Here is an 11,817-nt window from a genome sequence, read left to right as displayed (position 1 = left end):
GAGGGACCTTTGTGTCGATATACACAAATCCTTAAAGGTGGCATGGGTAAGTTGATAAGCTGGTTGAAAAAGAGTCACATGGGTTACTTGGGTTTATAATAGAAAAATAGAACATAAAAGCAAAGACATCATGCTCGAACGTATTGAATCACTGGTTAAATCTCAGCTGGAGCAGTGACAATTCTGCACACCACACTTCAGGGAAGATGTAAAGGCCTTAGAAAGGGTACAGAGAAGGTTTACCAGGACATTACCAGAATTAAGGATCTTTCATTATCAGGAGAGGTTGGAAAAGTTAGAACTGTTCTCCTTGAAAAGGAGAATGTTAAGAGGTGACCTAATAGAGGTTTACAAGATGATGAGATGTTTTGATAGATTAGATAGAAAAACTATTCCCTGTGGCAAGTGGACCAATAACTATAGGTCATAGATTTAGATCTCGAGGGGAAATGCAGAAAAAAAATTTCCCTCGGAGTTGTCAGGATCTACCTGAAAAGGTGGTGGAAACAGATTCCGTAAAAAATTTTTAAAGGGAGTTGGGCAGATACTTGAAGATGAGGAACTTACAGGGTTACAGACAAAAAAAAGAGAGGATGTGGAACACACACAATTTCTCTTTCAAAAAGCCAGTACAGACACAATGGGATGAATGACTCCTTTCTATACTGTAATTTCCCAAGACTCTGACATGATTTCATCTGTATTTAAAGGGACAGCCCACAAATAGAAATTAGATGTGTACTGGATGGATGTTGAATATTACAACAGTTCGAATGTATTATATTGGCTGTAAAGCACTTTGGGACATCCTGAGGTCATGAAAGGCAATATAAAAATACAATTTCTTTCTTCCTGTATATCAAGAGCAGCACTCAGACGCAATGATGCCTCTCTGGAATTACTGCTGAGCACAGTCAGGAGCAGGAAGACACAATTTTCTTGAGCAATGGGAGGAGGAAAGCTGCTGCTTGGTAATTGAAGGTAGCTGAGGTGAGCTGTAGGAGCATTGTGCCCAGGTCATGGATGCAATGTAGAAAGTGGTTTAATGACCTAAGCAGTCAGGAAAAGTGAGTACATTTGCAAATTCAACTACATCCTGCCCACCCCCTTTCACCATTTCTTCCTAAGTGTTCTCCATCACATCACTCCTCGCACCCACTCAACATTAAGCAGTACCCAGCCTTCAATTTCTGTGCATTTCGTCACCTCCACATTTATCCACTCAGCCAAATCCCTTATACAATGTGATTCTTATGTCTTAGTTACTCTCACCAAATACATTGCATCTATTGGGTGAATGCATTGCTTTTTCCTCACTTGCAGGTCTGTGTTCTTGCAGAAGAGAGTGCAAAGATGGACAGGACTGGAAGTATGTTGTCACAAATAGTGCAGCTCAGACAGGAGAACGCCCTGGAGATAAGTAACATATCTGCATCCCTTTCAGTCAGAGCTGGAGAGATAGGGTGCTCGTAGGTAGCTGGTGACAGAAATACAAATATCTGACACATAGTTCAGTCATTAATGAAGTCACCCATGAGAAGACTGAGTATGGTGATTGTCAAGATTGTGACTTTGCCATGAGAGGGCCTTTAAGCATATACCCCTAACCAAGCTGTTCCAGTGCAGCTACAACACTGGCTTCTACTCAACAATGTGGAAAATTGCCCAGGAATGTCCTGTCCACAAAGCAGGACAAATACAATCTGGCCAATTACCATCACATCAGTCTATTCTTGATAATCAGTAAAGTGATGGAATGTGTCAGACAGTACTATCAAGAGGCACTTACTCAGCAATAACCCGCTGATCGATGTCCAGTTTGGGTTCTGCCAGGGCCACATTGCTCCAGACCTTATTACAACTTTTATCCAAACCTGGACAACAGAGCTGAATTCCAAAGGTGAGATGAGTGTGACTGCCGTAAACATCAAGACAGCATTTGACAGTGTGGCATCAAGGAACTCTAGAGTGATGTCAGTGGGAATCAGGGGGAAACTCTCCATTGGTTAGAGTCATACCTAGCACAAAGGAAGATTGTTGCGGTTGTTGGAGGCCAAATATCTAAAGTCCAGGACTTCGCTGCAGGAATTCCTCAGGGTAGCAAGCTTGTCCCAGCCATCTTCAGCTACTTCGTCAATGGCCTTCTGTTCATCATAAAATCAGAAGTGGGGATGCTTGCAGTATTCAGTACCATTCACGACTCCTCAGATACTGAAGCAGTCTGTCAGTGTGCAGCAAGTCCACACCTGGATGGTGTCCAGATCTTAAGTGGCAAGTAACATTCGCGCCACACATGTGCCAGGCAATGACCACCTCCAACCACAGAGAATCTAACAATCACCCTTTGACATTCAATAGCATTACCTTCACTGACTCCCCCACCATCAATATGCTGGGAGTTACCATTGACAAGAAACTTAACTCGATCAGCCATATAATACTATGGCTACAAGAGTAGTTCAAAGGCTGGGAACTCTGGTGAGTAACCCACCTCCTGCCTCCCCAAGCCTATCCACCATCTACAAGGTACAAGCCAAGAGTGTGATGGAATACTTTCTATTTGCCTGGATGAGTGTAGCTCCAACACTCAAGTGCAACACCATCCAGGACAAAGCAGTCTGCTTGATCAGCACCCCATCCACAACCAGCACATAGTAGCAATAGTGTGTACCATATACAAGATGTACTGCAGCAACTCACCAAGACTGCTTCAACAGCTCCTTTCAAACCAACCAGTGACCTCTACCACCAGGGCAGATGTGTGGGAATACCACACAAAATTCCTTCCAAGCCACACATCATCCTGACCTGGAAATATATTGCTGTTCCTTCACTGTTGCTGGGTTAGAAACCTGGAACTCTAACAGCACAGTGGGTGCACCTGCACCAGATGGACTGTAACGGTCCAAGAAGGTGGCTCACCACCATCTTCAGGAGCAACTGGGGATGGGTAACAAATGCTGGCCTTACCAGTGATGCTCACATCCCATGGAAGAACAAAAAAAAAAAATCTTACAGGCTATCCAAGAGGGTGATTTGTCATAGGACCTTGTTCCTTTTGAAGGTGCATTGCACTATTGCTGACTAAATTTTCTTTGCAACAATCCATTTTTACACATGGTTGATGTATGATTGCACATTTTATTAAATATTCACGCCATTAAACCATAAAATAAAGGAGGTACCTAATAAGTCAGCAATGCTCAAAATAGAAAAATCATCTGGTCTGGATGGGTTGCATCCTAAGTTGCTGAGGAAATTAGATATAGGAGTGTCAGAAGGCCAAGGATTGCAAGTGTTACACCCCTATTCAACATGGGGGTGAGATAAACCTGGTAATTAGATGCTAGTCACCCGAACATTGAGGGTGGGAAACATTGAGACATTAATCCTGGACAAAAAGTTAATTGGCACTTGGAATTTGAAGGCAAATAGTGTTTGACTAACTTAATTGAGTTCTTTGATGAAGTAATGGAAAGGGTTGAGAAGAGTAATGCATTTGGTGTACATATGGACTTTCAAAAGGCAGATAAAGTATCAGATGATACACACATTAGCAAAATTGAAGACCATGGAAGTGGCTGTAGGGACATGACATTGGCTAAGGGACACAAAGCAGTGTAGTGGTGAATGGTTATTTTCAAATTAGAGGGATGTGTGCAGCAGCAACCCCTAGGGCTTGGGGTTAGGACACCAGCTTTTAAAAAAAATTAAAATGACAGACTGGGGTATACAGGGCATAATTTCAAAATTTGCCGATGACAACTCAAATGTAAACAATGAGGGTTGTAACCATCTTCAGGAGAGCAGACTGGTGAAATAGACAGACGCATGGGAGATGAAATTTAACAAAAATGTGAAGCTATTCATTTTCATAGGACGAAAAGAGGAGAATCTAAAATAAATGGTATATCTTTTAAAGGAGTGTAGGAACAAAGACTTAGGGATGTACATACAGGACAAGCTGAGAAGCTATTAAAAATGCATACTGAATCCTAGTCTTTGGAAATAGAGGCATAGAGTACAAAAGCAAGGAAATATGCACGCACACAGACAGATTAGGCACCATCTGGACATGTGGCATTTTGGGTACCACACTTTAGGAGAGGACACAGAAGAGATTGACCAGAATAGTACCACAGATGAGAGACTTTAGTTCCATGGAAAGATTGGAGAAGCTAGGGTTATTCTCCATAGAGCAGGAGAGTTAATAATTTTTTTGGTAACAGATTTGATAGTTTATTTCTTTCCAGAAAGGGATCTGGAATCAGAACACATTTAAAAAGGATGGTCCAAAAAAAAAAGTAGGAGAAATCAGGGGGCAGGGGAAAGAATAAAAGCAGGGTTGTCCAACCTTTTGGATTGGTGTGGGGGGGGGGGGGGGGGGGGGGGTGGAAAGTTACAATTTTTGTCTTACTTGGGAGGGGAAGAAAGCAGAGATAATTTGGAAAGATAAAAGCATTAAAAAAATGTTGCTATTAAAATCAAAACTCTATTTGTGAAGTTTTAAAGATTAAAAGATTAATTTATTGACTTACTTTCTCATTATGTTGGACACTGATTGAGAGAGAGATAGCTGGCATCTTTTTGCTTGCTGAAAGTAGTCAATGTCTACCCCCACACTTCTTGTAGCGATATTGAGTATTCCAGATAGATGGCAGGAATAAGCGTGATTCCCCCAATATCTTCCCCGCTGCCCCCCCTTTGCCACCAGTCATAGGGAACACTTAAACAGTAGCTTTGTGGTTGGTCAGTTTGTTTAAAACTAATCACACTGATGGAATATACTGTCTGAAGAAAAAGGCACACAATTCTGAAGGGTCACTGACCCCAAAACATTAACTCTGCTTCTCTTTCCACATATGCTGCCAGACCTGAATATTTCCAGTATTTCTTGTTTTTAAACTTTAGGAAATTGAACAAGTGAGTGGGGGAAGTCAGATTTTTTATTAAATCAGAGTATTACACATCAAGCTGCACCCTGGGTCAATATGATTTTTTTTTTTTTATAAACCCAGCTATTAGGAGAGGGGCTTGGAATAAACTATTGCTGGCATTCTATTCCAGATGGTATAAAGGAAGAAAGGTAGATCAGTATGCTAAAAGTTGGGTCACCCTAAAGAGCAAAGACTGGAAATTATGAAACTCGTATTTGATTTGCTCCATTGAGAGCTGGTGGGGCTTTGGTGAAGCCAATGTGCAGCAGCTGTTTCTGCACCAAAAGGATTAGTGTTAACTGAAGTGATTACAAGAATATTGGAGACATACAATTTCTAAGACTCAAGCCCTTGCAGGAGGAGAACAGGTTCTGCTCTTGGAAGTTTTTTTTAAAAAAAGCATAGACTGCTGCAAATAAGTCTTGTGAATAAAAAAAAAGTGTCCAATATCCTAGTTAGAGTCATGCATTTAGGGGTTATGAGAGAGGCGGAGTAATTTAGGTAACATTTCATTTGTTTTGGATGCATTTGTTTATTACAATTAGTGAAAATTGCACTACAGAGAAGTATCAAGTCAGCATCTTCTAGTAGTCAGATATTAGTAGGAAACCTGTAACAAGTTTAAGATTAGTCATATGGACAACAATTGTAAATATTCAACAGCTTTGCTACATCTAGTTGGCCATCAGAACTGTCCTTTTCAGGCCAACTGTTATACATTAAATATAACCTACAGTAATCATGACAAACACTAAAGATTATACATTTCTAGATAAATACCCATCCTGGCAAGTGCTGGAAGGAAAATCCTGATCTATTGAGGTAGATCAGTTACAGATTGCTTCATTTCAGTTGACAAAGGCTTCCGACCTTCAGTCAACTGTGGGATAAAGGGTCCCACAAGCCAGTTAAGGTGAGTGTTATGAAGCACATAGTCCATCACCCCATCCATTGCCTCACGGATCTTCAGCATTTTCTCTTTACTCTGAGTCAGGAATTGTGTGGACAGTTCTTGGAAGGAGGTGGCTGATGACAGAGAGCTGTAGATCTCCTCTGCCAGTTTACAGATGTGCTGCACTTGATCTTCAATATTCTGAGGCAGACCACGAACATTTAAAGCTAGCGACTGGCAGATGGCTTGGAGCTGATCAGAGAAATTCCGAGTAATGGCCAGTGATTGAGATTCAAGTTGCTGCAATAGAAAAAAAAAATTGTCTATCCCATATAAGTAGAGACCAGGGTAGTGGGGCAGTCGGGAGGAAGAGACAGCCTACAACAGGTCAAGTGCTTGAAAATCTCCCCTGGAATTTGCAAGAGCCAGTTCTTAACCAATTATGGAAAGAATTGATTTAGGAACCATTTTAAAATGTTTGCACCCCAAATTAGAGGATCAGCAATAGCTTGTCAAGCTATTAGTTGTCTGACATTAAAAAAAATAAATTAAGCTAGAACAGACTTAGTTTGCTTGAATTTAAAGCCAATTAATTCTTGAGTACCTAGAGCTATCTCCTCTCCATTAAAGAAAATCTGACCCCTTAAACTACTGTCCCATCTCCAAGCACCCTTTAAGTCCTTGAACATGCTGTTACTTCAGATTGAGGTCCATCTTTCAACTCCCATGTTTGAATTTCCCCCCCCCCCCCAAAAAAAAAGTTTCTGCCCTTGTCGGAGTACAGAAGCATCCTTTGAAGACAAATAGGTGACTGCAAACTATCTCTTGTCCTTCAAATAGTCTGAAGCCTTGGACATCGTTGACGACATAAATTTAACAGCTAGCCATCTAGCAGACTTGCCTGGTTCCAATCTCCATTCAGCATTAGACAGAGAACCACCTGCAAAAGGAATCTCTTTCCACTCTAAGTGGAAGGATGCATCTTCAGCCCCTACCCCCACTCACATTCATGGGGAGGGGGGGCATCACTGACAAAGCCAACATTTACCTATTGCAATAGACCTTGAAACCTGTGGTGGTCATCTACATGCTGCTGTTATCCAATAACCAAGTGAGGCTCCACTTGTACACTAACGACTCAGCTCTACTTCACACTATTGGCCATACTGCTCATCTGACATCCTGAAATCATATGAAAATAAAATTTCTTCCAAGTAGATATTGGAAGACTGGAGCTATTGTCTTTGGTCCCCACCACAAGTGTTGGCAACATTAGCTCTCCTTGGCAACTTTGATCTTTGCCAGATAGGAGCTTCTGACCATATATCCACTCCCATCATCAAGGCCACCTACTTCAGCTCATCTGTTGCTGAAACCCTCATCCATGTCTTTGTTTGAAAAGTGAATTCTCAAGGCAACAATCACCTGGCCCACCTTGAAATTGAACTTTCAAAACTTGCTAAGTACACAAGCAGCAAAGTCCCCTTCTATTACCAGTGCTTACTGATCTATGGTCAGACAAGCCAATCCAAAAATTTAGAATGCTCATCTTTTCAAATCCTTCCACCCCCCCACCCAATCATGTAACCACAAATGCTACTAACTTCTGGATTTCTGTTCCCATTCCTAATTTAAAGGAACTCCACCATAGTCATACCCTCAGCTGCTTGGGCCCCAAGCTCTGAAATTCCCTCCTTTAAACATACCTGACCAAGCTTTTGGTCATTTCTCCCAATAGCTCCTTGTGGCTCAGTGCTAAATTCTGTAGCTAATGCTCATGAAATGCCTTGGGATATTTGTATGTATAGCCAATTTCTGTAAAATAGATCTGCTAATTAGATATTGTTTTTGGGGTGATGACTGAAGAATTTGCATCCTTGACAAGACAAACTTCCCTCTTGGGGGAGGGCCAAGAAATTATAATCCCCTTAAAACAAAGGGAACAGAAAGGCTTTACTTTGATTCCTCTGCTGAAGGAAGCCAATTTTTAAAAATGGTGCTATACTTGCATTTGATAAGCTCATTCACCTTTGAAAGTCATTGGTGCATTAGCCAAACAAACTTTAAAAAATTTTCTGCATCATGTGCTCATTAGTGAGCAATGACCTAGTTATAAATTCTGGTTAACACTACAAAAATCAAATTGAGGGATTGCTCTTCATCTTCTATTCAAGATGAATTTAAAATCATTGCGAAAAGACAAAAAAGGTTAACAATGCCATGATGGGATGTTTAAAATTTCTTACTTCAGGTTTTTCTGACAGCTCCTCTTCTGCATGAAGACCTGGCTGCTGCTTTCTCCAGTCAAGGAGGATCTGATTCAGGTTTGCTTTAATATCTTCTGGTTTGGACAGAGTCGATTCAGCTCCTTTCTTTGCCCTTTCAATCTAGAAATACATTAACAGCCATGTTAAAAGGGCTGATTTTATCTACAGCTTCAAAACAGGAAACACAGTTTATGAACTCAAAAGCATCCTATTGAAGACAGCATCACTCCCAGAATTGAAGAGCCAATTACTAGTGTAATCATGAAGACTTAGCCTTACCTGGATTCTTCTGCTGGAGAACAATTTGAACCACTAGATAGAGATCTTACAGTAGAGCAAGATCACATGGAATTTTAAAAAAAAAAAACCACATCATACAAAGACTTGAAGTGGTGGAATAAACTAAAAATGGGAGTGTGTAATTAGCATCTATAAAAGTGCACATTACAAAAAAAAAGTCAATCCAGTTAGTCCATGTTGGAGTGAGACTCCATCTAACCCCACCCCCAAAATCATTATGACCCATTTTCTCCTTACTGTTTATCTAGTTTTCCCTTAAAAAGTGTGATCAGAACATAAGAATTGCTTTACTAGATGTAGATCTGTACTGGAATTCTTGCAGATCTTGAAGTAGATAATAAGCCAGTTTTCTTACCAGTTCAAGAAGCTTGTAGAGATGAGATAGGGTCTCCTGTCCATTTTGCTTGGCTTTCTGAATTCTAGTTATGGAATACTCATATGCACGATGGCGAACCTTTGAGGATAAAGATCCTAAACGTACATAATAACTCTGCTCTTGTACTGTTGCAGTGTCAGAGCCTTCAGTGGGAGTGGCCACTTTAGCTGAAACAGAAAATACAAGTCTTCAAGTTGACTATAGAGATTGTATTTAACATGCCCCATTTCTCTAAAAGCACAGATGTAAAGCCAACAGAAAATGCTTGGCTAAGCAAAGCAGAAAAAAGGAAGATAACTGTTGAAATAGGCACAAGTTAAAGATCTAGTTTAAAGGCAGCTAAAGTAGTTTAGGTCTAACAGCTAAGAACAAAAGTGATTTATAAAGACTAAAAAAGCTTTGGGTTTGTAGTTACCTAGCTCTTCCTTGGTCATAGGAAGATAGTAATCAACTAGTTCCTCAGACTTGGAGAGAGAAATGTCCATACTAGTAGCCAGCAGCTGACCCACAGCACTGGCACCTTCAACCACAATTGCTTTAGTTCTTTCCAGTTGGTCTTGTACAGCAGTTTTTACAACCTCAATTGCTGTATCTGTCACATCAGGCAGTGTGACTGGATTCCTTGTTTTAACAAGGACCTGTAATACAAAGACATGCAAGTCAATTTGATAGATCCACATTAACAATTACATAATTATTTGTTTCTCATTATAAAAATATCCCACCTTTTTAAAAATCCTCACCAGTTACCAAATTCTTATGGAGAGGTGATTTAGGGATGGAGGGGCATAAGAAAACCCTCAAAATCAACTAGGGACAATTTTCACCCAATGTAGAGATCATGAGTTTGAGCATCATTCAAGGGTATAGTACTTTTGTAGTATTGGATTGACAGCTCAGATTGCTAGCTTGAATACAATAAATTAGGTAATTTGTGACCTCTCAGCAGGCAGGAATGGAGAAAGGAAAAAATGAAATAATTTGTTTAAAAACAACTTGTTAACCTAAAGTCTGAACTTCCTATACAGAATTTTAGTCAAAAGCTACTCAGTAGCCTCTTAATAGGCTAGCAAGCCAAGCCATTTAATCATATATTTAAAAACCACACCTTTCAAGGTAACAAAGCTCAGAAGTTGTGGTCTTGGCAGCATTATAACCTAGAATGATAGGCAGCATAGAAAGACTATTCAGCCTCCTTGAGACTATGCCAGCTCTCCATTGAATCATTTAGTCCCACCCACCTTCTCAATCCTCATAGCCTTGCAAGTCTTTCAATTGACCATCCAATATCCCTTTGAGTTAATTGTCTCTGCTTCCACCTTTGTGGGAGGGAGTTTTCCAAGTCATTACCACTCGCTGCATAAAAAGTTCTTCATTCCTTTTGCCTAAAAAAAAGGAAATCTCTCCCCTCTGGTCCTTAATCCATTAGTTAAGGACAGATTTCTTGTTTAACTTATCTAAGCCAGTCATAATCTTGTACACTTAAATCTCCTTGGAAGAGCAAACCCAGCTTTTCCTAACTAACCTTGTAACTAAAAATCCTCTATCCCAGGAATCATTTGGTAAATTTCCTCTGCACCCTCTCAAGGGCCTTCATCCTTCCTAGAGTGTAGTGACCAGAACAGGATGCAATACTGCAGTTGGGGCCTAACTAGAGGTTTATAAAAATTTAGTGTACCTTCCCTGCTTTTATACTCCAGGCCTCTATTTACAAATCCTAGAGATCCCATATGCTTTACTAAACACTCAATAGGTCCCACCACCTTAAAAGGTTGCTACACACAAAACCCCAGGTCCCTCTAGTCCCAGACACTTTAGAACTGTACCAATTAAGTATATATTGCTATCACTTCCAAAAATTCATCACCTCACTTCACATATTATACCATAACCCTCAAGTTTTTTTTTTATAAATGTGGTACCTTAAACACTCATCCATATAAACAGTCTTCAGCCCATTCCCTTCAACCTTCTGTCACTTCAAAGGATTGTTAGATTAGTCAAGCATGATTTAAAAAAAAAAAAAATAAATCCATGCTAGTTATCCTTCATTAATCCAAGTTAATGATGTAAACTTTTTTCTATGCTGTCGTCAGAAGTCCTCTTTTGGGTGGAACATTAATGAAGTCCCTACCCACTTGTTCTAGGCCCAAATTTAGTCACATCTTCAGTTAGTTAGGCAAGAGAGTTGTTGTTTACTAGTTATAATTTTGTCTTCCAATAAGATTGCCATATTCAGTTTTCCTTTAGAAAAAAGGAATTTTACTTCCAAAATAATTCCCCCCCCCCCCAAAGTTAGCACAATCAAGTACCTGTTGGCTTCCATTTTCTTGGATTTCCTTAGTGTTGGAAACTTGTTCTGCCGATGCCATGATGAGCTAAAAATCCTGCTCTGGAAGAGTTCAAAGCATTTCACTTCAGTTTTTAAGACATGACCACTTAACCTTAATAACAATCATACAATATTTAAATAGGAACAGCCCTCACAAGAACAAGGCAACTTATAATTTATTATAAGTTACAAGTCACATACAACTTCAATGCCAGTCTACTAAAAACCAAACACATTAACTTTTTATTTTCAAATAAAGCTTAAAACACAATTCATCTCATAAGTCTTATATGAAGAAAAACATTATTTCTTCTTTTAAAAAAAAAATCCTTACTCTCTACAAATCTATTCTTCTCTAACTCTTCTTTCAATAGCTTATGCAATGCATTATATACCATCAGATGAAGGCACTTGTTTTAATACTGACAGTAAATCTAACCAATAGAAATTCATAAAATTAACCAACTTGCTGTCATCAACCAATGTTGAGAGTCTTAGAGGTAGAATTTTAATCACACTTCAATCATTCACAGGCCATTCCAATCAAAAGCAATGTTAATAAATTGCAAAGGTGTCTAGGACAATTAAAAGGATTTTTAAGGAGTATTTCAAACATCTGAAGTATTAAAGAGGGAATGGGTTGTTGAAAATGACAGAGATGGAGATCTCTTGCAGGTAAAAGTTTTGTTTGGTGTGGTACTGAACTACACAGT

The 11,817-nt window shown here is 39.6% G+C and overlaps 1 protein-coding gene across 1 annotated transcript; it reads right to left on the bottom strand.

The window, feature by feature from the left end:
* Positions 1 to 5,725: 5,725 nt before the first annotated feature.
* On the bottom strand, positions 5,726 to 11,144 carry LOC137351454 (perilipin-3-like). Its single transcript, XM_068015902.1, has 5 exons — positions 11,085 to 11,144; positions 9,188 to 9,410; positions 8,752 to 8,939; positions 8,076 to 8,216; positions 5,726 to 6,129 (listed from the first exon to the last, which is right to left on the bottom strand). Exons 1-5 carry the CDS (start codon positions 11,142 to 11,144, stop codon positions 5,752 to 5,754), a joined length of 990 nt encoding a protein of 329 aa, XP_067872003.1. The 3' UTR covers positions 5,726 to 5,751.
* Between the last annotated feature and the right edge of the window lie 673 nt (positions 11,145 to 11,817).

The sequence above is a fragment of the Heterodontus francisci genome, chromosome 36 (genome assembly GCF_036365525.1).
Source record: "Heterodontus francisci isolate sHetFra1 chromosome 36, sHetFra1.hap1, whole genome shotgun sequence".
In the NCBI taxonomy this organism is placed as follows: Eukaryota; Metazoa; Chordata; class Chondrichthyes; order Heterodontiformes; family Heterodontidae; genus Heterodontus; species Heterodontus francisci.
The sequence above is the reverse complement of the archived record's forward strand: the minus strand, read 5'-3'. Positions and strand labels throughout refer to the sequence as shown.

Bases quoted from the DNA above. Each gene is read 5' to 3' on its own strand.
- LOC137351454 (XM_068015902.1), bottom strand. From the start codon at position 11,144: ATGGCATCGGCAGAACAAGTTTCCAACACTAAGGAAATCCAAGAAAAT. The intron at 8,217-8,751 runs GTAAGAAAACTG...ATGTATTTCTAG, and splicing joins TCTACAAGCTTCTTGAACTG to ATTGAAAGGGCAAAGAAAGG. The intron at 6,130-8,075 runs GTAAGAAATTTT...TTTCTATTGCAG, and splicing joins AGCTGTCAGAAAAACCTGAA to CAACTTGAATCTCAATCACT.